The sequence below is a fragment of the Camelina sativa genome, chromosome 3 (assembly GCF_030686135.1).
Source record: "Camelina sativa cultivar CO46 ecotype springtype chromosome 3, ASM3068613v1".
In the NCBI taxonomy this organism is placed as follows: Eukaryota; Viridiplantae; Streptophyta; class Magnoliopsida; order Brassicales; family Brassicaceae; genus Camelina; species Camelina sativa.
Window position 1 is genome coordinate 13,129,782 of NC_141882.1, and position 26,264 is coordinate 13,156,045.

At 35.2% G+C, this 26,264-nt stretch overlaps 3 protein-coding genes, 1 non-coding gene and 1 pseudogene across 6 annotated transcripts; all 5 read left to right on the top strand.

The window, feature by feature from the left end:
- Positions 1-147: 147 nt before the first annotated feature.
- On the top strand, positions 148-5,602 carry LOC147946878 (ABC transporter C family member 11-like; annotated as a pseudogene). Its single transcript, XR_015592254.1, has 20 exons — positions 148-288; positions 863-1,244; positions 1,357-1,535; positions 1,679-1,718; positions 1,807-1,963; positions 2,084-2,198; positions 2,304-2,384; positions 2,490-2,514; positions 2,725-2,781; positions 3,107-3,172; positions 3,340-3,414; positions 3,508-3,615; positions 3,728-3,862; positions 3,968-4,074; positions 4,181-4,274; positions 4,451-4,618; positions 4,717-4,857; positions 5,016-5,146; positions 5,275-5,373; positions 5,462-5,602. The product of XR_015592254.1 is annotated as an ABC transporter C family member 11-like (transcript).
- On the top strand, positions 5,531-8,543 carry LOC104778952 (ABC transporter C family member 11-like). The gene is made up of 8 exons (XM_087507279.1): positions 5,531-5,614; positions 5,778-6,151; positions 6,307-6,487; positions 6,567-6,890; positions 7,012-7,768; positions 7,841-7,962; positions 8,048-8,293; positions 8,397-8,543. Exons 1-8 carry the CDS (start codon positions 5,531-5,533, stop codon positions 8,541-8,543), a joined length of 2,235 nt encoding a protein of 744 aa, XP_087363405.1.
- A 415-nt stretch (positions 8,544-8,958) lies between these two features.
- Positions 8,959-9,031, top strand: TRNAE-CUC (transfer RNA glutamic acid (anticodon CUC)). Its single transcript has one exon. It is a non-coding gene; the product is annotated as a tRNA-Glu (tRNA).
- Positions 9,032-14,807: 5,776 nt separating this feature from the next.
- Positions 14,808-18,605, top strand: LOC104777068 (BTB/POZ domain-containing protein At1g30440). The gene is made up of 4 exons (XM_010501271.3): positions 14,808-15,756; positions 15,937-16,006; positions 16,499-17,740; positions 17,835-18,605. Exons 1-4 carry the CDS (start codon positions 15,698-15,700, stop codon positions 18,456-18,458), a joined length of 1,995 nt encoding a protein of 664 aa, XP_010499573.1. The 5' UTR covers positions 14,808-15,697; the 3' UTR covers positions 18,459-18,605.
- Positions 18,606-18,963: 358 nt separating this feature from the next.
- LOC104778953 (cation-chloride cotransporter 1-like) lies at positions 18,964-25,679 on the top strand. 2 transcript variants are annotated; one of them, XR_015592248.1, is made up of 14 exons: positions 18,964-19,403; positions 19,925-20,071; positions 20,611-20,689; positions 21,295-21,380; positions 21,458-21,572; positions 21,765-21,865; positions 22,015-22,076; positions 22,426-22,653; positions 22,750-22,864; positions 22,992-23,186; positions 23,488-23,888; positions 24,021-24,182; positions 24,343-25,475; positions 25,620-25,679. XR_015592248.1 is itself a non-coding variant. In XM_087503690.1 (13 exons), exons 1-13 carry the CDS (start codon positions 19,243-19,245, stop codon positions 25,419-25,421), a joined length of 2,931 nt encoding a protein of 976 aa, XP_087359816.1. In that variant the 5' UTR covers positions 18,964-19,242; the 3' UTR covers positions 25,422-25,597. The 2 variants fall into 2 exon arrangements, 1 of the variants encoding a protein (XP_087359816.1); XM_087503690.1 differs by lacking the exon at positions 25,620-25,679 and having other exon boundaries at positions 24,343-25,597.
- The last annotated feature ends 585 nt before the right edge of the window (positions 25,680-26,264 follow it).

Below are 26,264 nucleotides of genomic sequence, written 5' to 3' on the forward strand. Positions count from 1 at the left end.
GGCGTCCAAAAAATATACTATTTCCAAAATCATAGAACTATAACTGGATTATAAAAATATATGTACTTAAAAACATTATGTAAAACACATTCCAAAAAAAGAATAATAATAACACAACATTTTGTTTTGTTAAGACTTAAGAGTTAAGAGAGCTAGTCGTCTTTCTAGAGGCGCATTAAGAGACTAAATGGATAAAAAGAAACTTGAATTATGTTATTACTCAGAGAAGAGATCATCGGCAAAGCTCCTATTTTTGTTGAGAACAATCACGAAGCAAGCAAGCAAAAGGTAAAGCTTTTTCCAAGTCCAAATCATGCATCGATCTCTCGCTCTCTCTCTCTTTCTCTCCCGTTTTCTTCTTCCTCCAAAGCTTTTTTTTTTTTTTTGGTTGGTCAACGATTTGGGTCTTTTAGGATCACTTGTATAGCTAATGGACTTTCGTAAAGGTTTTAGATTTTGGGAGATATGCTTGTCAAGAATTATATGCTGTCTTTTGTTATTCTAGTAGTAGTATGCAAATTTTCCTTTGTACAATCTATGAAAGCTATGAATTGATGCAAATCTCCCTTATGTAATCTTCTTTATAGAAGAAGAAGAAGTAGAAATGTTTGTAAAACGTCTCATTATGTTATTACAAAGAAGAGATCATCGGCAAAGCTCCGATTTTTTTTTTTGGATATTTTAGGAACAATAGCAAAAGGGTAAAGCTTTGTTTTTGTTTGGTCAACGATTTGGGTCTGCTAATGGGCTTTCGTAAAGGTTTTAGCTTTTGGGAAATGAGTTCGATGATTGATGCTTTCCCCTTACGATGGTTGCCTTGGTGAAAGTATTAAGCTAATGCCGTTTGTTTTTTTTTTCCCAGTTTGAGTATTCATTCAAGTTTTGATTGAAGAAAAGAAGAAGATGGGTTTTGATCTTGCCTTGGATTGGTACTGCAAGCCAATCGCACAAGGATTTTGGGAGAAAGCACCGGATGGTGCGTTTGGTGCCTACACGCCGTGTGCTATTGACTCACTAGTGATGATTGCTTCTCACCTAGTGCTACTGAGTCTCTGTTTCTACCGGATATGGATCACCTTGGACAATGCCAAAGCAGCTCAGGTTTATGTTTCGAGGAACGTGTACTATCATTGTGTGCTTGGGATTTTGGCTTGTTACTCTTTCATTGAGCCTGTTCTGAGATTGGTCATGAGGATTTCTCTTTTTGACGTGGGTGAAAAGAGACTGATCTTCCTCCCTTTGAGGTGACTTTGAAAGAGTGACTCTGATTCTTAATCATATGGGAGACTAAATTCATATGCTTCTTTCAAAAAAATTCTGAAATCAAAGTATGAATCTGGTGTTATTCAATGGCAGTTTGCATCCTTAATGGTTGAGGCATTCGCTTGGTTCTCCATGCTTGTTTTGATTGGACTTGAAACCAAACAATACGTCAAAGAGTTTCGATGGTATGTGAGATTTGGTGTTGTTTATGTTTTGGTTGCTGATGCTGTCCTGCTGGACCTTGTGTTGCCTCTCAAGAACTCACTTGATAGGTTAGTTACTGTATATTTCAAACTCAATTGGGTGATTTGACATTGAAATCTTAAGAGTTTGTTCGCATTTCTTACAATTTTCTGAAATTTTTTTTGGGAATTGATAACTGTAGCATTAAATTTTCCTTTATTTGCCCTTGCAGAACTGCTCTATATCTATGTATCAGTTCAATATGTTGCCAGGTTTGTCAGAACAAGATCCTTATGTTTAAGCTTGTAGTTCATTGTTCTCAGAACAAAGCTTCAGACTTTCATTTGTTGTCTGTTGCAGACACTCTTCGGAGCTCTTCTCCTTGTTTACATTCCTGAACTGGATCCTTATCCAGGTTACCATATTCTAAACAATGAACCGTTAGAGAATGTTGAATATACTGCACTTCCTAGGGGAGATCACATATGTCCAGAGCGATATGCCAGCATATTATCCGGTAGGTAGCCCTTGAATTGATAAACGAAATTTATCGAAATTTAGGCAAATATATATAATCGCCATGGTTTCTTTTTGTTCCACTAATTTGGATTTCTTGTTTACTTCTGAGAAACCAAAGGAATATACTTTAGCTGGATGACGCCGCTTCTGCAGTTAGGCTACAGAAAGCCTATAACCGAGAAGGATGTTTGGCAATTAGACAAATGGGACCAAACAGAAACTCTGATAAAAAGGTCTAGAAGTAGTGCTGCTTTGCTTCTGCCTTCTTTTATATATATGTTAATTGTTTTGTCTGGAATCAAGTAACATTCTTATTCATTGGATAAGTTATTTGACAGATTCCAAAGGTGCTGGACTGAAGAATCACGGAGGCCTAAGCCATGGCTACTCCGAGCACTAAATAGTAGCCTTGGTCGAAGGTAAAAGCTGATGATTTCATTAAAAACTGTCTATTCCACTGTACTTTTCCTTAAAGCCACACATCATAAATAATGGCACTAATTTTTTCTTTCCCGTTTTTGTAGATTCTGGTTTGGTGGTATTTTCAAGGTAAAGATCATCTTGTTTACATTCTGTGGTCTTCAAATCATGGTTGCTTAAACTTGTGTTCTGTCTCTCTGTTGGTTACTTAAATAGATCCTAAAATGCTCTTGATTGTTATTTTCTCGTGCATCAGGTCTGACCTGCATCGACAGTAATGTTCAGTCCTGTAATTGAAAACTCTCAAGCAATTGATACATGTTCTTTAGCGTGTTGTAGGTTGGACATGATCTTTCTCAATTTGTTGGACCGGTTATATTGAGCCATCTACTGCAGGTAAGCTTTCTTTCTGACCCATGATTTATGTCTCTCACGTACTCAATGGTCACTACACATCTTTTCGGAGGTTTTACATCTACATAATAGCTTTTTAAAAATTTGAGAAAACAACGTAGCAGCGACATATTTCTCATACATGTGTTGATGAGCTATATTTAAAAGCTGCTTCACTCTGCAGATTTCCCTGATTCTTCTCTCACATTTTTAAATGACAGATAATTTATGAACATTCTGTTGTCTCTATATCAGGGATCTCTCTGACCTTACATCCAGACAATATTTATTGATCTAACTTATACAAATCTTTGATCATTTTATGTAGTCAATGCTAGAAGGTGAGCCAGCTTGGGTTGGCTATGTCTATGCTTTCTTAATTTTCGTTGGGGTGGTATGTATCACAAAATTCGTCTCTGATCTCTAAAATACTATTTGTCACTTACATTTTCTGTCGTGTTTTTCTACTCTTCCTCAGTGAATACACACAAAAATAATTCACCAGTGTTGTCTTTCTTGTTGGAACCTCTGAAAAGCTATTCTGTTTCGATTTTGTTTCAGACACTTGGAGTGCTCTGTCAATCTCAGTACTTTCAACATGTTGGGCGAGTGGGATTTCGGTTGAGGTCAACTTTGGTAAAATTTGTAAAACATCCATTTCTCTCCGACTTCTATGATCACTTTTGTCATGTTTATATTCTCCAACTAATTGTGCTCATTTCCTTGTAGGTTGCAGCTATATTCCACAAATCAATAAGACTAACTCATGAAGCTCGCAAGAATTTTGCATCTGGGAAGATCATAAACATGATAACGACTGATGCTAATGCACTTCAGGTATAATTAGGTTTAGTTAAAATGGAACCATCTTCTTTCTCAGTTTGTTCAAAACTCTACTTTTGCACAACTATGGATTTGTAACTGCTAACATAGTCTCCTGAGTTTTCAGCTATTAGCAGAACAGCTCCATGGTTTATGGTCAGCTCCCTTTCGCATCATTTTGTCTATGATTCTTCTCTATCAACAACTAGGAGTTGCTTCAATTTTGGGCTCATTGATTCTGTTTCTCCTTATTCCTCTCCAGGTATCCAGCTTCGTTATGTGCTTTTGACTAGTTTTCAATTGTACAAGTTGTGGTAATTGCATCTGTTTACATACAAGTCCGCCTATTCTGTTTCTTGATAAATAGACTCTGATTGTAAGAAGAATGCGGGAACTGACTAAAGAAGGACTCCAGTGGACTGACAAAAGAGTCAGTATCATAAATGAGATTTTGGCATCTATGGATATTGTAAAGTATGATAATCTTAATTACTTCTCTTTTAGCTTTTATGAACGGTACATTCTTAAACCATTTATTCTTCATATAATATATTCTCTTGGCATTCTCCAACTTTGTTAGATGTTATGCATGGGAGAAGAGCTTCGAGTCTCGAATTCAAGGAATTAGAAATGAAGAGCTCTCATGGTTTCGTAAAGCACAGTTACTATCGGCAGTATGAATCCTTATCTTCGATTTTTTAATGCCTGACATTTTGAGGGAAACCTTTAATCTCATGGTTTCATCCTGTTTGCCCTTAGTTCCATATATTACTTAGTCCTTAAATAAGGATAAACTAGTTTTGCTTAAATGCTTAACATTTCTTCCCTATAAACGTTTTCCCTCTTCCAGTTCAATAGTTTTATACTAAACAGCATTCCAGTAGTTGTGACCGTGGTTTCATTTGGGGTTTTCGTTCTGCTTGGAGGAGATTTGACACCAGCAAGGGCATTTACATCTCTTTCTCTATTCGCAGTGCTAAGATCTCCTCTCAACATGCTACCAAATCTTATAAGTCAGGTTATTTTAACAGTTATCCCCTCCTCAGTTATATTTGGTCTCTCATTTGCAAATAGATTCATATTTAGTTATCTTCTGTTTGCTATTATTCTACTTAGGCTGTTAACGCAAATGTTTCACTGCAACGCATTGAGGAACTACTTTTAAGTGAAGAGAGAATTCTAGCACAAAACCCACCTCTTCAACCAGGAGCTCCAGCCATTTCTATTAAGAATGGATATTTTTCATGGGATTCAAAGGTGAATCCTCAAAAGATGCAATATTAGCTTCTACGATGCACATTTTATAACTTTCTGCAATATACACTGTGTTTTGCTCGAAATTTCCCAGGCAACAAAGCCCACATTATCCAATATGAATTTGGAAATACCAATGGGCAGCATGATTGCCATTGTAGGTGGAACTGGAGAAGGTAAGACATCACTTATTTCGGCAATGCTGGGGGAGTTATCTCATGCGGAAACCTCTAGCGTTGTTATTAGAGGCTGAGCTTATGTTCCTCAAGTTTCATGGATCTTCAATGCCACTGTGAGTCGCCTTTTACTTCTCGCTTGCTCTGGGAACCTAAACTGTATTATAACTTTCGGTAGCTTTATTTTCATTTGGTTAATTAGTTATGCAAGAAGTTCCCCAATACAAGTGTCTATGTATTGCAGGTACGTGAAAACATTTTATTTGGGTCAGATTTTGAGTCTGAGAGATATAGGAGGGCTATTGATGTGACTGCCTTACAACACGATCTTGATTTGCTTCCAGTTAAGTGGAATGACAGGCTTACACAAGTTAATAACATATAAGTTGATAACATTACTTAGTAACTTCTTAAAAATTTCAATTATTCAGGGCGGTGATCTTACTGAGATTGGAGAACGTGGGGTGAATATTAGTGGAGGGCAGAAGCAGAGAGTTTCAATGGCTAGGGCAGTCTACTCAAGTACAGATGTTTACATATTCGATGATCCCTTGAGTGCTTTAGATGCTCATGTTGCTCACCAGGTATTCTTATGGTTGATCCATTACATAACTGAGAAATTCATAAGGCTGGCATAAATTGTATGATAAATAATGAGTGTTCAGACATTTACATGATTTAATATTTAATTTCTCAGTACTCCTTTTTGGTACATCTAACGACAGGCTTCCCTGAATCATGTAACAGGTCTTTGATCGCTGCATGAAGGATGAGCTGAAGGGGAAGACGAGGGTTCTTATCACAAATCAGCTACATTTTCTTCCTTTGATGGATAGAATAATTTTAGTCTCCGAAGGAACGATTAAGGAGGAGGGAACCTTTGCAGAGCTGTCAAAAAATGGGAGTTTGTTCCAGACACTAATGGAGAATTCTGGTAAAATGGATGCAACGCAAGCGGGGAATAAAAAAGACGACAAAAGCTTGAAGCCGGATCCTACTGTCACAATTGATGTGAATGAAGGATATCTAGACAGGACCAAGCTAGGGAAACAGGGAAGATCCATGCTTGTAAAGCGAGAAGAGCGGGAAACTGGCATCATTAGTTGGGATGTTCTGATGAGGTACTTAGCTCAACATCTTTCTACGGCTAGAAATTTACCAGATATAGTCATTCCAAATGAAAAATAAAACTGGCATCACTTGCTTTATATCTTTAGATGTACATTGCTTTATGTTTAATACAAACAAATGGCTAAGGTACTTTCCAAATTTTCAGGTATAAAAAGGCAGTAGGCGGCGTATGGGTAGTTATGATTCTCTTTGCATGCTATTTAACAACTGAAGTTCTCAGAGTTTTAAGTAGCACGTGGTTAAGTATTTGGACTGATCAAATAACGTCAAAGAGTCATAGTTCCGGTTTCTACATTGTCGTATATGCTCTTCTCGGATTTGGTCAGGTTTGTGTCCATAAAAGACTGAGATCTGTACTTCTGACATATTACACGAAATTAACGATTTTAATGGTCATTTTATCAGGTGGCTGTCACGTTTACCAACTCTTTTTGGCTGCTGATGTCAAGTTTACATGCCGCCAAAAGACTCCATGACACGATGCTGAATTCTATCCTAAGAGCTCCTATGCTCTTCTTCGAAACAAACCCAACTGGACGTGTAATAAACAGATTTTCTAAGGATATTGGTGATATAGATAGAAACGTGGCCAACCTAATGAACATGTTCATGAACCAGCTGTGGCAACTCCTCTCGACATTTGCACTGATAGGTACTGTCAGTACAATTTCATTGTGGGCAATATTGCCACTCCTAATAATGTTTTATGCAACATATATCTACTATCAGGTAATTTTCTATTTCATGTCTGTGTGTGCTTCTATTTGATTGTTCTATGCAAAAAACACTGCAAAATGTATATCAAACTGTATGATCCACTTGGAATTAATATCACTTTTATAATTTGTAGAGCACATCCCGCGAAGTTAGACGTTTGGATTCCGTTACTAGATCACCTATTTATGCACAATTTGGAGAAGCTTTGAATGGTTTGCCAAGCATCCGAGCCTACAAAGCCTATGAGCGGATTGCCAAGATTTTTGGAAAATCCATGGACAACAACATAAGGTTCACTCTTGCAAATACTAGCTCAAATCGTTGGCTCACTATAAGATCAGAGACTCTTGGGGGTGTCATGATTTGGTTAACTGCAACTTTTGCGGTAATGCGATATGGGAATGTAGAGAACCAAGCTGTTTTTGCATCTACGATGGGTCTCCTTCTTAGTTACACTCTGAATATCACTACTCTTTTAAGTGGTGTTCTAAGGCAAGCTAGCAAGGCAGAGAACAGCTTAAATTCTGTTGAGCGTGTTGGTAACTACATTGATCTTGCTTCTGAGGCTTCAGAGATAATCGAGAACAATCGTCCAGTATCTGGCTGGCCTTCAAGAGGATCCATTGAGTTTGAAGACGTTCACCTGCGGTACAGACCCGGGCTTCCTCCAGTATTGCATGGACTGACCTTTTCTGTTTCTCCCAGTGAGAAAGTAGGAGTGGTTGGAAGAACTGGGACAGGGAAGTCCTCCATGCTGAATGCATTATATCGTATTGTGGAATTGGAAAAGGGAAGAATCATAATTGATGATTATGATGTGTCAAAGTTTGGACTGACAGATTTGCGCAGGGCCCTAAGTATCATACCCCAGTCACCAGTTCTTTTCTCAGGTTCGTGTGTGTAATTTTAAGATGATATTGTAAGTATGATCCTGCTTTCTGAGAAACAATTCTTCTTGTTAGGGACGGTGAGATTCAATATCGATCCATTTAGTGAGCACAATGATGCTGAACTCTGGGAGGCTCTACAAAGGGCGCATATAAAAGATGTCATCAACAGGAATCCTTTTGGCCTAGATGCAGAGGTGAAGTTTACCTTAAGTGACATACATTAGGTAGAAGAATGTTTTGACTTGTTATAAAGATTATTGATGAAACTGTTCTGTAAAGGTCTCTGAGGGAGGTGAGAACTTCAGCGTGGGGCAAAGGCAACTGCTAAGTCTAGCGCGTGCATTGTTAAGAAGATCTAAGATCCTTGTTCTCGATGAAGCAACTGCATCTGTTGATGTCAGAACAGATTCTCTGATACAGAGGACCATCCGTGAGGAATTTAAGTCTTGCACAATGCTTGTTATCGCTCACAGATTGAATACCATCATCGACTGCGACAAGATCCTTGTGCTTAGTTCTGGTCAGGTAAGTCCAGGATTATTGTTCCTAGAACTCACTCAAGAGGATTTCTATTGCCGAGTAGCAACGTCCTATGTGACTTACATTGAGCTATGTCAAATTTTGTTAGGTTTTGGAGTATGGTAGTCCCCAAGAATTGCTATCAAGAGATACAAGTGCCTTCTTTAAGATGGTTCATAGCACTGGACCAGAAAATGCTCGGTACCTTGCTAACTTGGTCTTTGAAAGGAGAGGGAATGGAAATGACTCATGGTAGATAAAAATGGTCACCAGCCCTTCCAAGAATGAGGTTATAAGTTTGCATTATGATTGGAGTTTCATCACCACCAATTTACCAGAGTCCCAAAGTTACAAGGGGATATAGCCTTATGCTGAACAATAAGTGTTACGGCACTCTTGTGTACATATATGATCTCCTTGGCAGTTGAAAGGGCTAAAATTTTACTGATTCTTTCAAATGTTATTTTGTTCTTATGTGATCCTTTTTTCTGGTTGTAGTATAGCGTAATAACTGACAATCACACAAGAGCTTATAGTAAAATATCACTTCAAGTCTTCAACTCTTCATGTTACAAAGACAAGACTTCATTACATTTACTAGTATCTGCAAAATTGTGTCTTAAGAGTATACAAGCGTACTATATAGTAGTATAAGGCATCGCTAACAACAATCCGTTGTAGTCTAGCTGGTCAGGATACTCGGCTCTCACCCGAGAGACCCGGGTTCGAGTTCCGGCAACGGAGGTCTTATTTTTTCTCTTCCTCTTGAACTATTTTCCACGTCGCAGGATTTAGTTTTTTTTTTTGTTTTTTTTACCTTTCTGGTTGAAATCGCTAGCAAAAAAATAAAATAAATAAAGCTTGACGTAAAAAGCGTGACGCTTGCGAAAGCCGAGGCGTGTGGTGAGTTTTGTTACCCATGTGGGATGTGGCCTAAGGTTTCTCTCACGCCTTTGTCTAAAAGGCAAGCAAAATTATGCGACATCTATTAATGATTTTGTTCGGACTTGTAAATTATTTCTCTCCTTTTTTTCACCTTTCTGTTTGCAAAAGTGGAACGTGAGGTGAACTTATCATGTAGTTTACTTTTACATACACAATAGAGTGAACATGTAATAAAAACCTTTGTCTTAACATTCACACCCAAAAGAATTAGCACCCTGAAAATGAAATCTCGATTTCACTTCTCCGTCTAAGATAAGTTAAACTCGTTTTTCCCATGGTAAACTAGGCTTTTCTAAAACAATTTTACAGTAACCTTGTTTTAAGGACATATAAAGATAAGTAGTAGATATGTACGTTACTCTGTTTTTAAACAAATAATTTGAAACAAAAATTGGAGTTGACTTGTGGGTATGGGGGTGAGTGTTGAGCATAAAAGCCAAGGCAGACATAAACGCATTTAAAAGCAAAGGAGCTTTTGTGTGTGGACAAGGAGCACAGAAAATGTAAACAAAAATTATTAAAAAAGCATTGAAAATCCAAGAATCCAAAGAAGTTACAAACATCGCTGTTTAGGCCCGAATCATTTTTCACTAGTGCATGCGTATTTATGGTTTTTTTTACTTTAATTATTTTTGTAGATTACTAGATTGACATGTAATATAGTAACCATACGCAAACAAATTTACATGAGTTTAAATAGAGTTTTCATTTAGTCCAAAAAAAAAAATTGGATAGAGGTGTAATGGATTCATTCCTTCAGTTATTTGTAGGTGTTGTGCAATTTTTATTATTAAACTTGAATTTGATGTAAAACTAGATTTACTAACGTGTATGCATATTTGAAAGATATTAGAACACATTTTTAAATACATGCACGTTTAATAAAAATATAAAAAAATTAGCTATCATGATAGCCTAATTACTTATTATTTTAAAACCACTAGTTTCTAATTTTTAGACTTCTTACATCTCTATAAATCAGAAAAAGTTATATATTTTCAATACAATTAGCATGCATAACAAATTTTTGTCTAAATAATACTACACTCGAATTAATTTGATATGAGTGAAACCCCTACCACGACTAATAACATAGCTTTTTATGAAATAAAGTTTGGTTATTAAAAAATCATGCGTTGAATAATTTGGAGTTAAAACAAGTTTGGTTATTATAATCGTTCTATATATGATTTGGTTATTATGCTATAGTATTATATTACCCATAAAATATCAATTAAGAGGATAATTTACTCATGAGTCAGTGTACAATGCACATGTATACAAAACTTCCAAAATTCAAACAGTTTAGTTTGTACTTAACTCGCTATAGTACAAATTAAAGGTTGGGATAATCCTTAACAAAAATTTATTAAAGTCATTGGTTCAGTTTATATTTTTATTTTTTTTGTGGGAAGTTGAGAAGTGCAAAAGTTAACCAAAGAGAAGTCAAAGTTCACGTGGCTAAGCTGGTTATAGCTGCGTCATCGTTGAAGTAAAAATACCTTCGTCGGACAACGAAGCTTCAACCACATGCTTAGATAGTATAGGTATGGACAAAATCCCATTCCATCACTAACAATAATAGAGGAATATTTTGCTATAAAATGTCTTTCGTGACTTCGCCAAGTTGGCATTATTGGGTTTGGAACATACTATATTATATCATTCTCTCCGTATATCACATAATATAACTTTTTGTTCTTTTTGTAAATATATATATGTATGTAGAGCGTCCTGTTTAATTACAGTGGTAAAAAAAGTGGCAGAATGAAATTCATAGTATTGATCAGCAAGAGGACTCCTCATAGTTAGACCGTTACCACAAGACTATTTAAAGCCACTTATGAATTTACACCAACTATACGCACTTCTTCGTGACTATGACAAGTCTGCGAGTTGATTCATAATGGGGGGTTGTATCTTTAAAAATTTGCAAAACGAAGGTTTTGATGTGAATTGATAACTATAAATTACTAAGTTTCTTGGGAAACATAACATAAATCAATTTGAATTATCCATTGCTTCAAATTTTGATTTGAGTTTGTGTTTGTATCTTTGTATTGAACTAGATTTTAACCCGCGTTAGACCGCATACATATAATTTTATTATTATAAATATTTTATATTGTGCAGTTAAATGTTTATATTAATTTTTTAATCCGTAATATACTTCATGACTATTTGTTGTTATATTTAGTTTGTTTTGTTTAGTGTTTAAGATTCTATTTTGATTTTTAAGTATTATAACAAAAATAAGGGATCTAAATACATAATAAATCATTTATACGCTATGATTAAGTCACATTTTTCTTAATGATTTAATTATTTTACACAATCTTAGTTAAATCAACTTAATTTTATATGTCAAGTATTTTAATATTAACAGTGTTTACAAATAATAAAACGAGAATTAAAAGCACAAATTTAATGATATTTTATTAATTCCAACATGTTTTTTTTATAACTCATTTACTACATAACCATATTATATATTATTTTAAACTTTTTTAATTTTACATATTTGTAATATTTTAAAATTTTATTAACTTTATATATATTAATTATAATATTTAAATAAATTTGAATCAAAGTTCTTAGATTTTAGAACACAAAATGGAAATCAAATTGTTGTTTTCTTTGTTTGCAAAGGATTAAGAGATACAATATCTTCAAAAATGTATATATATATAGATATGTACTAGGAAACAATACATATTTCGAACGGTAAATACAAATACAACATCCAAAAAAATAATAATGGGGTTGGATACAAAAACCTTAATTTAGAAAGATTGACTCTGAAAATAAGATTTATATTCCTAGTGATATTTTTTATGAATAAAGTAGGCCATATATGTCATGATGAATGTAGTTTTTTATTTCATAAAAATGTTATTTTATAATTTTAGGTATGTTTTAAAATCTCTTTTTTTTTTAATTTCTTTTATAATTAATGAGTCTTTTATTGTAAAGTGATGTTGCATTAAATATGTCAACTTCATCTATATATACATTTTTGAAGTACATTTTGGGTTCTACCCTTTTATTTGTACTTATTTAAAAAATTTATTTACAAAGTTAATCCTTAAAAAGTCTCCAAAAATAGCATTATTTCAAATTTTGTTTTCTAAATATTTTACATTTCATTTCAACTAAAAAAAAATTACAGCAAAATCAATATGGAAACATAAACTATGATATATTTAACCACACTTTCTATTATGGTTTGAAGATACTCTATCTATGAATTCTTAAATAAAGAAAACAATAATTTGATTCCCATTTTGTTTTCCAATGAGCTTTGATTCTTAACGTAAGAAGAATTTCGATTCATATTTATTTAAATGTTATAATTAATATATATAAACTTAATAAAATTTTAAAATATTACGAATACATAAATTTTTAAAAAGTTTAAAATACTATATAATATGGTTATATAGTAGATGAATTATAAATAAGACATGTTGGAAACTTGGAATTAATAAAATATCATTAAATTTGTACTAACTCGGGTTAAATCCTCATCTTATTATTTCTTAACACTATTAATATTAGAATATATGACATGTAAAATTAAGTTGATCTAACTAAGATTGTGTAAAATAATTAAATCATTAGGAAAACTGTGACTTAATCGTAGCGGATAAATGACTTATTATATATTTAGATCCTTATTTTTTGTTATAATAATTAAAAATTAAAATAGAATCTCAAACACTGAACAAAACAAACTAAATATAACAAACAAATGGTCATGAATATTGCAGGTTAAAAATTTTATATAAACATTTAGCCGCACAAACGTCCGAAAAATTTAGTTATTTCTCTATTTGTAAAACATCCAATATTTAACAAACAAACAAAATATAAAATAAAAATTCTATGCACGCGGTGTACCGCGGGTTAAAATCTAGTACTATATTATTTATTATCTATATTAACATTTTTGAAATACCTTTTTGTTTATGCCTTTTAAGTTTTAATTATTTTTTTTTTTATTTTACAACATTAAGCCCTAAAGAAATTCCATAAATAACATTGTAGAGAAACTCAAGTACTAAACTTTCTTAAATTGATCAATATTTGTTACATTATTGCCATAAAATCTTAACAACATTTATACATTCCGATTTTTCCAAAAACAACTCTATCCATTAAAGTTTTAACTCATTAAATCTCCAAAACTATTTTTATGGATGCTAGAATCTCTCAAATTTAAATGATAGACCACAAATTTTCTATCGCAAAAGTTTACAATCTCAATAATTATATTAATATTAATAAATTTCCTAAACTGAAAATCCAATCTATATATATATATATATATATATTTGAAGTACATTTTGGGTTCTACCCTTTTAATTTGGCTTATTTAAAATTTTAGTCCCTACAAAATTGCACTAAAAGCAATAAGTAAAATATGGTAAATTGACAAAATCAATTTTTTTTATAGAAACTAATTAATTCTACTTAAATTCCTTATTAATAGCAAATTTCTTTTCTATATATGTGTTCCAAAATGAAATAAAAAAAAAATAGAAAAATCAATCATTAAACTGTATACAATGAAAAATAAACAATCAATTAAATTAAATAATTATATATCAAACAAAACAATAATAGTATTATTTTAAATAAATAAAACAGTTAATTATTCTGATTAATTATACATTATACAAACAGTTATAATTCATAATTTTAGTGTTTATCCTGATAAAATTATAATACTTTAAGAATAATTGTATCACTGCTTAAATATAAAAAATATTAAAAATTAAAAATATATAATTTTATTATTAAATTAAATACCACTAAAATCAAACATCATTATAAATAAAATTTAATAATTGTCCCGTGGTGTACCACGGGTTAAATCCTAGTACATGTGTGAAAATTTATAAAAATGACACTTACAAGAAAATGAAAAGTGTAACAAATATGAAAAACAAAATTTTAGGAGTTACTCTATTATTTATTTTAAATTAAATATAAAGATTTTATATTCTTATAAACTTAACATTTTAAAAGATAATCTATATGGTTTATTTTGGAGGGATTAATTTTTGACAACAAAACAAAATATTATATATATGGTTAGGGTGATTTTTCATTGATCAACCATATTACAATTGGTGGCCAACACATCAATTTGGTAATTCAAAAAATATAATCTATCCATATACGTAGAGAAGCAGTAGAAACCACAAAATTAATTTACATTGTTAGCTAACCATAACAAATAGGTAACACATTTTCTCATTTACCACAATAACAAAATTTATTCAATTTGATCACACAACTTTTGAGTTTTTCTAACATATAAATCCGGTTGATAAAAACAAATAAAAATCTAGTAGATTTCATAACATTATCAACAATTCTTATAAATATATATAAAGAAGTACTAGTAAACTCAGAAAAGGAAGAAAATTTGTATAACTTTATCATTATACCCTACTAAGATAGTTATGGTGTGTAAGTAAATCTCTTTCAAAATAATTGATATGATACGGATTAGTGGAACAGGAACACACATCACATATATAACCGCACTCGCACGCCAAAAGAAATTAGTGGGAAGGATTGGATTCTTTGAGTAAAGATTAGGACAAAACTAAACATAACCACATTTAACTAGTAGTGTTTTGCTAATTTCAAGAATCCCAACACAATGAGTATGTTTGAAGATATTACACAAAGGACCCCACATGCGTGCATGTGTTCTTCTTCTTCATCTTCATCTAATTAATCTCGAGATTTTCAAATCTCCATCCATCTCTTTCCTTTTTTTTTTTTTTGTTCCTTTTCACTTTCGATATGTAAAAAATTCTAAAGCAACCAATATAGAAATTATCAATTACCTCACTTTCTTTTTTCTCTTCTTAAGAAAAAAAAAAAGAAATAAATTTGATATGAATAATAATAATAATAAACATGTTTGGGATATAATATGGTCCCCTTCTCTTCTTACAATGTATATTCTCTCTCGTATAAAGCTACAAGAGCTGGTAACTTCTGCTTAGCTGTTCTTTGTCTACCTGGGTTTTTGGGGTTGGGCTCTTTTCTTTTCATTTTTTTTTTTTGTCTTTTTCATTACTTTGTTGTTTGAATTTGGTGTTGCAGATAAGATTATTTGAGGGGGATTCAGGGTTTTTAGTGGTTTTGGTCAAGGGATCTATAGCACATCTACGGGATTTTAGGTTACTTTCTGGGGGAAAAAAATAAACGTAGTGAGCTTACTAAATAAATGTAGAGTAAGGAGGAGGCAGCTCAAGTGTTTGTTAAAATGTCTGAGTGAAAATTGTTCTGTTTTTATCAATATCTCGTTTCTGGGTAACAAAGGAAGTTTCTCTGTGCATTAGGGGTTTTGATTTTGTTGGAGGGATTTCTTTTTTTAGGGGTTTGAAGGCTTAGCTCTCCTAGTTACTTTGGTTGGTTTGTTGAATTCTGGTGAGAGAAACAATGGCTTGCATGAAGCTGGGATCCAAATCTGATGCTTTCCAGAGACAAGGCCAGGCTTGGTATATTCACTTGATCTCTCTCTCTCCCTCTCTCTAATTTTATTTTGTATTTTGCTTCTTGTTTTCTCCTTCCAGTTGAGCAGACTTGGTCTGAATTTGAGTCCATGGTCTTTCTTTAAGGCAATCTCAGCGTTACTGAATCACTCATTCCTTTGTCTTCTTGGGTTTTGCTAATTGCAGGTTTTGCACAACTGGACTCCCAAGTGATATTGTCGTTGAAGTTGGAGAGATGTCTTTTCATCTCCACAAGGTACAATTTGGTTAACTTGAACACAACACTCTCTTCTTGAAACAGTTGCCTTAATCTGGAATAGTTATTGTCTTCTAGAATGTTTATGCCTTTCTCCGGCATTGTAGTAGAATGTTTATGTATCAACGATGTGTTTGGTGGGTATGCATATTTTCCTTTTACAACATTGTGTCATATTTGTCTTTTGTTGATCAGAGGTTGAAACTTTGGGGTTTAGCTCTTATTCCTCTTTATGACTAATCTACCAATCCAAATTTGCTAGCTATTCCTCATCCTTGTTTATTTGCTGAACTTTCTTTGGGCTGTCTGTCTTTTGGTTTCTTCAAAACTTATTCATCTCTGTAGTTTTTTGGCAATGCCTTGCTTCCAACAATGAGAATTCTGACACTTATTGTAGAAACACGTATCTACTAATACCCCTCTTTGTGAAAGAATGATGTTACTTGCAATTTCTGATACCTTTTGTTTTACTCATTTTTTTGCTATATACAGTTTCCCTTGCTCTCTAGAAGTGGAGTCATGGAAAGAAGGATTGCAGAGGCGTCAAAAGAAGGGGATGATAAATGTCTCATTGAAATTTCTGATCTTCCTGGCGGAGACAAAACGTTTGAACTAGTTGCCAAGTTCTGCTACGGTGTGAAGCTCGAACTCACTGCCTCTAACGTTGTATATCTCAGATGTGCTGCTGAGCATCTCGAGATGACGGAAGAGTATGGGGAAGGAAATCTTATTTCCCAAACTGAAACTTTTTTCAATCAAGTAGTTCTCAAAAGCTGGAAAGATTCAATAAAGGCGCTTCATAGCTGCGATGAGGTCCTCGAGTATGCTGATGAATTGAATATTACCAAGAAATGTATCGAGTCACTAGCAATGAGAGCATCGACAGACCCAAACTTGTTTGGATGGCCTGTAGTGGAGCATGGTGGGCCAATGCAGAGTCCAGGTGGCAGCGTTTTATGGAACGGGATAAGCACCGGGGCTAGACCTAAACATACTAGTTCAGATTGGTGGTACGAGGATGCATCGATGCTTAGTTTTCCTCTTTTTAAGAGACTCATCACAGTCATGGATTCCCGAGGCATAAGAGAAGACATCATTGCCGGTTCGCTAACCTATTACACAAGAAAATATTTGCCTGGCTTAAAAAGGCGACGCGGTGGAGCTGAATCTAGTGGTCGTTTCAGTACCCCTTTGGCCTCAGGAACTGTACTCTCCGAGGAAGAACAGAAGAACTTGCTTGAAGAGATCCAGGAGCTTCTCCGTATGCAAAAAGGTTTAGTTCCAACCAAATTTTTCGTGGACATGCTTCGAATCGCCAAGATTTTGAAAGCTAGTCCGGATTGCATAGCAAATTTGGAGAAAAGGATAGGTATGCAGCTTGACCAGGCTGCGTTGGAAGATCTTGTAATGCCTAGTTTTTCTCATACTATGGAGACTCTATACGATGTGGACTCTGTGCAAAGGATCTTAGACCATTTTCTTGGGACGGATCAGATTATGCCTGGTGGGGTTGGCTCTCCGTGTTCTTCAGTAGATGATGGAAACTTAATCGGATCTCCACAGTCAATAACACCAATGACAGCGGTTGCAAAGCTGATCGACGGGTATCTTGCTGAAGTTGCTCCCGATGTCAATCTTAAGCTTCCTAAGTTCCAAGCTTTAGCAGCTTCTGTTCCTGAATACGCCAGGCTCTTAGATGACGGACTCTATCGTGCAATAGACATTTATCTAAAGGTAACACTACAAAAGGAACCCTATCAATCTTCTATATATTGGATTTCTATTAACACAGACAAATTAAGTTTTCTCTTCTTTTGATGATTCACAGCATCATCCATGGTTAGCAGAAACCGAAAGAGAGAATTTGTGCAGGTTGTTGGATTGCCAGAAACTCTCTTTAGAAGCTTGCACACACGCAGCGCAGAACGAGAGGTTACCGTTAAGAATAATTGTTCAAGTGCTCTTCTTTGAGCAGCTTCAGCTCAGAACCTCTGTAGCTGGATGCTTCCTGGTTTCAGACAACCTCGATGGCGGATCAAGACAGTTAAGAAGCGGAGGATTTGTAGGAGGATCAACTGAAGGAGGAGGAGGAGGATGGGCAACCGCAGTGAGAGAGAATCAAGTCCTGAAAGTTGGAATGGACAGTATGAGAATGCGGGTTTGCGAGTTAGAGAAAGAATGTTCAAACATGAGACAAGAGATTGAGAAACTCGGCAAAACGACGAAAGGAGGTGGTTCCGCAAACGGTGGAGGCGGTGGCGGCAAAACATGGGAAAACGTTTCTAAGAAACTCGGGTTTGGTTTTAAGCTGAAGTCACATCAAATGTGCAGTGCTCAAGAAGGATCTGTGTCTAAGTCTAACAACGAGAATGTGAAGATAGAGAAGCTAAAGGATGTTAAAGAACGTCGTGGGAAGCATAAGAAAGCTTCGAGCATTAGTTCTGAGAGGTGAAAATGGTAAAAAATTCCACGGCATAAATGTGTCCTGAACATTTGGTTAGCTTAAAAAAAGAAGAGAGCTTCCATTTTTAAATGTGTGTATTGTAGGCTTTGTAATCATGTTTACTTTTCAATTTTTATGTGACGTTTGACGACCAAACTACTTTCTCATTTTTATATTTTCATTTGAACTTCTAAGAAAATTCAAAAGAATCAAATACTATTATTGCACAAGAAAAGTTTAATCCTCTAGAATTCAGTTTTTTTAACCATCTAAAAATGTGTGTATCTCATTTCTTGCATCTTTTTAAGGAGACTCAATTTTATTATATGCATGGTATATCAAAAGCCTTTATATTAATGAGAATGCAATTTTTTCAGTAATTTTCCATTAATTATATACAAGTATCGTTTCGAATCGGGAAAATATGTACTTAGTTGCTTAAAATTGGTTTAATTAAAAATAAAAATTTGGAAGACTTGAAGTTACTAAACCAAAAGACTCTCTCATGCTAAGCAATTGACCCAATTATAAAGCCCAATTTTAACATTTTTTTACATTTTTCCTCCGTTTATAATATTTTAATTTGTTTTTTTCTCTGAAATCTGAAAAATCATCTTCTCTTTATTTATTTTTTTCTTCTGAATTTTTTTTTGAGTTTTCGTTTTTCCGTTAATTCGTGAGAGTCTGTCCCGATCTCCGTCCTCATCAGATATCAAACTCTCCGATCTCTGATTCCGCCGGGATATCAGATTCGTTTTTTGAAAGAGGGATCTGTACAGATACGGCGGGATAAATGGATAGCGGCGACATTGAAGAAGCCGGTGGTAATGGCGAAGAGGAATTCAGGTCAGGACCTCGTCTCGGAGGAAGCAAATACAGGCCCGTGGTGGCTCACGATAGAGCCGTTGTTGAGATGTCCTCCATCGATCCTGGATCTTCTTCTTCCACCCTCAAGTAATTTCTTCTTTTTATAAGATTTCGCCTGGGAACTTCGTTTTCGTCTGGTGTTGTTGTGATCATTGCTTGTTCAAGTGTTTTTAAGGATGTGGATATTTTTCGTTGTTGATGATGATGATTTTGTGTACTGATGAGTAGAATGGGATCCAATTAGGTTCGATTTCTAATGATTCTAAGGCTGCTGTAAGATTCTCCGACAATTTGATGTTGAAAGTGACGTTAGCTTGATAAGATTCACATTGCTATTTTTTGTTCAATCTACGTTTGCTTCAATTACTAGTTGTGGTTGAAGCTGGTCACATTGGTAGATGGGTTGCATAAGTCTACTAGGTAATTTATATTTTTTTGTCTGCTTCCTTACTGCTGATTAAGAGAATCCTCCAAGGTGAAGTTCTAGTTTAAAGAATCATGAGCGCAGGAATATTCCAAACTCTACCTTGGAAAATTATTGTTCGAATGTTTCAGTCTTGTGCACCTTATTTCATCATGAGTGTCTCACATTTGTAGGTTTTTGACAGGAACATAAAAGTAGTTGCACCAGGAGATGTGGGCGCTAATGCAAGGGATAGGACAAGTCCAGAAGATGGAGTTAATGGCCATCTGAAGGAATCCAAGCTGGAGTTATTTGGTTTCGATTCTCTTGTGAATATTCTTGGTTTGAAGAGGTACTTGCGATCTTATTTGTTATTGACATTTAGAAATTTTCGTTAGAAAGATGACGTGACTTGCATTAGGAAGTAGTGAATAATCACTGAAAATGATCTCTTGCTTCCATTTCTTGACTTTGTAAAAACCTTTGTTTTTTTTCCCGTCTTAACTGAACCAATGGATAACAATATACTCGATAGAAGTTTCCTGCTTGTTGGAACCTTGTGTACTGTTTTCCCCTGACTATGTATCAAGTTCAGGTTTCTATTGTAACATTGATGCACATTCCATTAGTTTGTGTTGTTCTTTACTAGTGTTAGTGTCTGTCATTATTAATAAAACAGTAAGGATTTCTCTTTTATCCTGCTACGTGGAAATGACATCTTTTACCCTAAACTACGCTTTACACTTGATCCATTCCGCAGTTCAATTTTTCGATAATGTTTAGTTTTGCCCATGTTTGGTTTTTTTCTTGCACAATATATATGTCATTTGCTTTGGGAAACACATTTTCTCTTAACTGTACATGTGAGAATGTTATCAATTTCTCTTTCAGTATGACAGGAGAGCAGATTCCGACACCTTCTAGCCCTAGAGATGGGGAGGATATCTCCATCACGCAAGGGCACCCGAAGGTATCTTCCTATTACCATTAGCTTCTAAATGCTTTTTAAATTATACAATTGATGACTTCTGCCAGGCTGTAACGATCAAGTGCTTCTCTGTTTTTTAAAGAAAAAGACTTCAATTAGTATCAGGCTTAGTCAAGAGAGGTAGATGTGAGATGTTAGGGAACATTGGAAAATAACTTAAAAGGTATATCTTTCTACCCTGGCGATGCAGGGGCACGCCAGGTGGTTAAGTTTCATGCACTAGAATCACCCTTATCTCCTCTAGTTTGCACTAGAAATATTGTTTGGAACGTTTATAAACAATTCTAGACTTAGGATATAAAGATTATGTACGGAAGTATGTCTTGTTACACTGCAAAGATTGCAATTCTATATCTGATTGTTTTGCTACTTTCTGTTTAGTTATCATTGTTTCAGGATTATTAGATGGTTTTACTTTCCAATGATAATTTCCTTCATTGTTCTGTTGATTATGGTGCATGCAAAAGTATTCTTAGGTATTCTAGTCTGGCAGATTTTTGTCATAATTTTTTGTAAGGATCTTTTTGACATAGACATCGTCTATTGCTTAATTTATAATTTCCATGATATTATGCATTTCGTTGCAGCCTCTCAAGATGGGCACAATGATGGGAGTTTTCGTTCCCTGCTTGCAAAACATATTAGGAATTATATACTATATCCGTTTCACATGGTAAGACTGCAACTCCTTGATGTTTCACAGCATATTATTAAGTCATTATAGCCTGCCTCAATCTGTTCAATATTCAGGATTGTTGGTATGGCTGGTATCGGACAAGGTCTGGTATTGGTATTGCTCTGTGGCTTATGTACATTCTTGACGACGATATCTCTGAGTGCTATTGCAACAAATGGCGCAATGAAGGTAATTCTTTTTTTCTATTATATCACCTGAATTTTCTTTGAATAAAATCTGTGAAACCATAGTTAAAAATATATCTCCTACTGTTGGGTCTCGGGTCCAGCGTTGGCACCCCTCGTTAATTTCTATTTCCTTTGTGATTAAACAATAGACAGTAATATCAAGTTTATTAATAAATTTTTGTGTTACTTCCAGGGTGGAGGACCATATTACCTCATTGGTCGCGCTCTTGGTCCAGAAGTTGGGATTAGCATAGGTTTGTGCTTCTTCCTTGGCAATGCAGTTGCTGGAGCTCTGTAAGTGTAAATCCTAGATCCTACCTTTGGAAAAAGTCTTTAGCTTGACACTCATTCCATTAAGTTGTTGGTGCTCTGTTTAGTTTCACATGGTCGCCAAGTGGTTCTAATAACTACTTTTTTTTTTGCTTTCTTCCTAATCATTGTAGGTATGTTTTAGGTGCCGTGGAGACTTTTCTAAAAGCATTCCCTGCTGCTGGGATTTTTAGAGGTATTAATTACTGTGAAACTTTTAAGAACTAGACTCTAGACCTGTGAACTAGCAGAGGGCTTCGAGGATTTATAACAAATCTTAGTAATTTGTTAGTTTTTATATCCGCCATTATTCTTATCTAAACCACAACTTTGTAATGCTAGTCTTGACACCTGAGATTTGTTTCATCAGTTTGTTAAGACTGAGAAAGCGTTTATGCAAATTCAGGATTTTGGAAGAAACAAAAGACTGTTATTGAAAATCTTGAGTTTTATTTAACAAAAAATTTACTTGTTTCCCTTAGGACATAATCTATAGTCTAGAAGTCACATTTAATCATATGTCTGTGCTTCATTTCTAATTGCAGAAACTATCACAAAGGTTAATGGAACAGCAGTTGCCGAATCAATACAAAGCCCGAACTCACATGACTTGCAGATTTATGGAATTGTAGTGACGATCCTTCTTTGCTTCATTGTGTTTGGCGGCGTGAAGATGATCAATCGGGTTGCACCTGCTTTCCTCGTACCCGTTTTGCTCTCTATCTTCTGCATATTCATTGGGATATTTTTGGCAAAGACTGATGACCCTGACAGTAAGTCGTTTGTTGATATTGTTCGAAACAGGTGTGGTGTTTAGTTTTCCCCGAATGGTTAACCTTCCTTTTGTTCCTTTTTATAATTTGGCACAGCTGGAATTACGGGCTTGCGTTTAAAAAGTTTTAAAGATAACTGGGGTTCTGCTTATCAAATGACAAATGATGCGGGAATTCCTGATCCAACTGGAGGCACGTACTGGAGCTTCAAGTGAGTAACTTCCAGAGATTGTGTTGCCTATGATCGAAAAACTTTAGTAATGGTTTTATGTTAGAATTAATTTTCTGTTCAGTTGTTACTCTGAAATTTATTTCCCCTTCTTGTTGGTTCTTTTCAGTGAGCTGGTGGGTCTATTTTTCCCTGCTGTAACAGGAATCATGGCTGGTTCAAATCGATCAGCTTCCCTGAAAGACACACAAAGATCAATACCTGTTGGAACGTTGGCTGCCACTCTGACCACAACCTCGCTATATTTGATCTCTGTGTTGTTTTTTGGAGCTGTTGCGACCCGTAATAAACTTTTGACTGATAGGTAACGACTTTATTCATCGTGTGGATTATCTTTTTTTTGTTACACAGCTGATCTGTAGTGTTTTCTTAGCGAGAAGTGTCCTGGAGGAAATGCAAAAACCCACTTGTTACTTGCATATTCGTGTTTAGTATGGTTAAACCTGAAAGAAACTAAAATAACCTCATGTTCTTTATATACTACACACATTTATATGTCAAGAAATGATTTATCTTGTCTGGTCACAGAGACGGTGTTCTTTTAAGTACTTCAACACCAAGCTTACATTATGAACTTTTTCTAATTCAATTTCCCTCTATTGCAGGCTACTTACTGCTACAATTGCTTGGCCTTTCCCTGCCATTGTTCACGTTGGAATCATCCTTTCAACCTTAGGGGCTGCTCTCCAGAGTTTGACAGGGGCCCCACGGTTACTTGCAGCTATAGCAAATGATGATATTCTCCCCATCCTCAATTATTTTAAAGTTGCAGATACTAGTGAACCTCACATAGCGACGCTTTTCACAGCATTTATCTGCATAGGATGTGTTGTTATTGGAAATCTGGATCTTATCACACCAACTGTGACTATGTTTTATCTTTTATGCTATTCGGGAGTAAACCTGTCTTGTTTCCTGCTCGATCTTCTTGATGCTCCAAGTTGGCGTCCACGGTGGAAATACCATCATTGGAGCCTTTCCTTTGTTGGAGCCTCACTCTGCATAGGTATCAATTTCCATATACTCACTGAATAAAATGTCTTTGGTACTGTCTTCCTATATAGTATATTCATACCTGAAGCTCGAAATGTCTTATTGTAAAGACTTGTTGATTTTTCAATTTTCTCTACTGTAACAGTGATCATGTTCTTGATTTCCTGGTCGTTCACTGTGGTTGCCATTGCACTTGCAAGTCTTATATACAAATATGTTGGCCTAAAAGGAAAGGCCGGGGACTGGGGGGATGGTTTCAAGAGTGCATATTTCCAGTTGGCCCTTCGTAGTCTCAGGTCACTCGGAGGTGAGCTGCATAAATTTATTTTTTGCTTGTAACCAACGGGTTATTTAATATATATTCTCCAAGTTCCATAATGCTGAACCTGCCATATCTATTTTATTCAGTAATAGATAGTCCATGTATTTATGCTAATCACATGTACTGTCTTTTCTCCTAACTGTAGCAAATCAAGTGCACCCCAAGAACTGGTATCCAATTCCCCTTGTTTTCTGCAGACCGTGGGGACAGCTCCCAGAAAATGTTCCGTGCCACCCTAAGTTGGCTGATTTTGCGAACTGTATGAAGAAAAAAGGTCGTGGAATGTCGATCTTTGTCTCGATATTAGATGGTGACTACTATGAATGTGCTGAAGAAGCAAAGGAAGCCTGCAAACAACTAGCCACCTACATTGAGTACAAGCGTTGCGAAGGTGTAGCTGAAATCGTTGTAGCACCAAACATGACTGAAGGGTTCCGTGGTATCATCCAGACAATGGGACTAGGAAATCTCAAACCCAACATCGTGGTAATGCGGTACCCTGAGATCTGGCGCAGAGAAAATCTAACAGAGATTCCGTCCACATTTGTTGGGATAATCAACGACTGCATAACAGCAAACAAAGCTGTTGTCATCATCAAAGGGTTAGACGAATGGCCAAACGAGTACCAAAGGCAGTATGGAACAATCGACTTGTACTGGATTGTCAGAGATGGTGGTCTCATGCTTCTTCTCTCACAGCTTCTTCTCACGAAAGAAAGCTTTGAAAGCTGCAAAATCCAACTCTTCTGCATAGCTGAAGAGGATTCAGACGCGGAAGCACTCAAAGCAGATGTGAAGAAATTCCTATACGATCTCAGAATGCAAGCAGAAGTAATCGTCGTCACGATGAAATCATGGGACATAAGATCCGAAGGAAACAGCCAAGAAGATTCATTGGGAGCTTTTGATGCAGCACAGAGACGAATCTCAGATTACCTGGGAGAGATCAAGAGACAGGGTTCGAATCCATTATTGGCAAATGGGAAACCGATGGTGGTGAATGAGCAACAAGTAGAGAAGTTTCTATACACAATGCTGAAACTGAACTCGACCATACTTAGTTACTCGAGGATGGCCGCGGTGGTTCTGGTTAGTCTCCCACCACCTCCGTTGAACCACCCGGCGTATTTCTACATGGAATATATGGATTTGCTGGTGGAGAATGTGCCAAGGATGTTGATCGTAAGAGGGTACCACAGAGACCTTGTTACTTTATTTACATAGTTCAATTTCATTTTATACCCCACCAAGACCATAAAAAAAGCCTGTCCTTTCAAGGTCAGTTTATTTTTATTTTATTTTACAGTTTCTAATCTCTTTCTTGTAGTACAGTGAATTCTATTTTGTTGAAAAGAATTGAATTGAATATTCCTGCGAGCTATATAGTTTTTTTGTTTTCATTTTTTGTTTTTGTCTTTGCAGATAGAACATTTCTAAGGTTGTATTCTGAGACAATTCAATACATTTCCATTTCATGGATAATATGTATGGTCACCAACGCTCACTAACTTTTTCATGTTTTTATGGGAAAAAACTTCATAAACTCATGGATTATTCTTTAGAGGCGAAAAACGACTGAAGGATTTGTTAACAGCATTAAAGATTAATTAAAGGCAACTAAAACTGCATTTTTGACTCTATTTGGTCGCTTTCTTTTCTCTGTCTTTTTAAGTTTTAAAATTTAAACCGTAAATCGTATACTAAATAGTAAATACGCGTGAGAGTTCAATGAAATCTTTGCATACAGCAAGTATGGTATGTAAAAATACAAACGATTTTAAAAGACCAAGCAAGCAAACTTTGAAGAAGAAAAAACATAGCTTGTTGTAAGTTCAATGAAATCTTTGCATACAGCAAGTATGGTATGGAATTCCTTTACTTTAACATTTAGACAAGAAGACAAAAACACTGAAAATAAGAGTAACACTAAAACTACACATGTCAGCAAATGCAAATCGTCAGTCCTAACATAACATTCTATTTTTGCTTGGTGTCAAAAAAGCCAACGCTTAGATATTAATTGAAAGAAAAGGGAAAAGGCAAAGTTTGTCAAGCTCTTACATTAGG

Excerpts from the sequence above, each read along its gene's own strand:
- LOC104778952 (XM_087507279.1), top strand. The coding sequence starts at position 5,531 with ATGGCTAGGGCAGTCTACTCAAGTACAGATGTTTACATATTCGATGAT. Across the intron at positions 5,615-5,777 it reads ATGCTCATGTTGCTCACCAG|GTCTTTGATCGCTGCATGAA; the intron begins GTATTCTTATGG and ends ATCATGTAACAG. Across the intron at positions 6,488-6,566 it reads CTCTTCTCGGATTTGGTCAG|GTGGCTGTCACGTTTACCAA; the intron begins GTTTGTGTCCAT and ends TCATTTTATCAG.
- LOC104777068 (XM_010501271.3), top strand. The coding sequence starts at position 15,698 with ATGGCTTGCATGAAGCTGGGATCCAAATCTGATGCTTTCCAGAGACAA. Across the intron at positions 16,007-16,498 it reads TGTCTTTTCATCTCCACAAG|TTTCCCTTGCTCTCTAGAAG; the intron begins GTACAATTTGGT and ends TGCTATATACAG. Across the intron at positions 17,741-17,834 it reads CAATAGACATTTATCTAAAG|CATCATCCATGGTTAGCAGA; the intron begins GTAACACTACAA and ends GATGATTCACAG.
- LOC104778953 (XM_087503690.1), top strand. The coding sequence starts at position 19,243 with ATGGATAGCGGCGACATTGAAGAAGCCGGTGGTAATGGCGAAGAGGAA. Across the intron at positions 20,690-21,294 it reads TCACGCAAGGGCACCCGAAG|CCTCTCAAGATGGGCACAAT; the intron begins GTATCTTCCTAT and ends ATTTCGTTGCAG. Across the intron at positions 23,187-23,487 it reads AATAAACTTTTGACTGATAG|GCTACTTACTGCTACAATTG; the intron begins GTAACGACTTTA and ends CCTCTATTGCAG.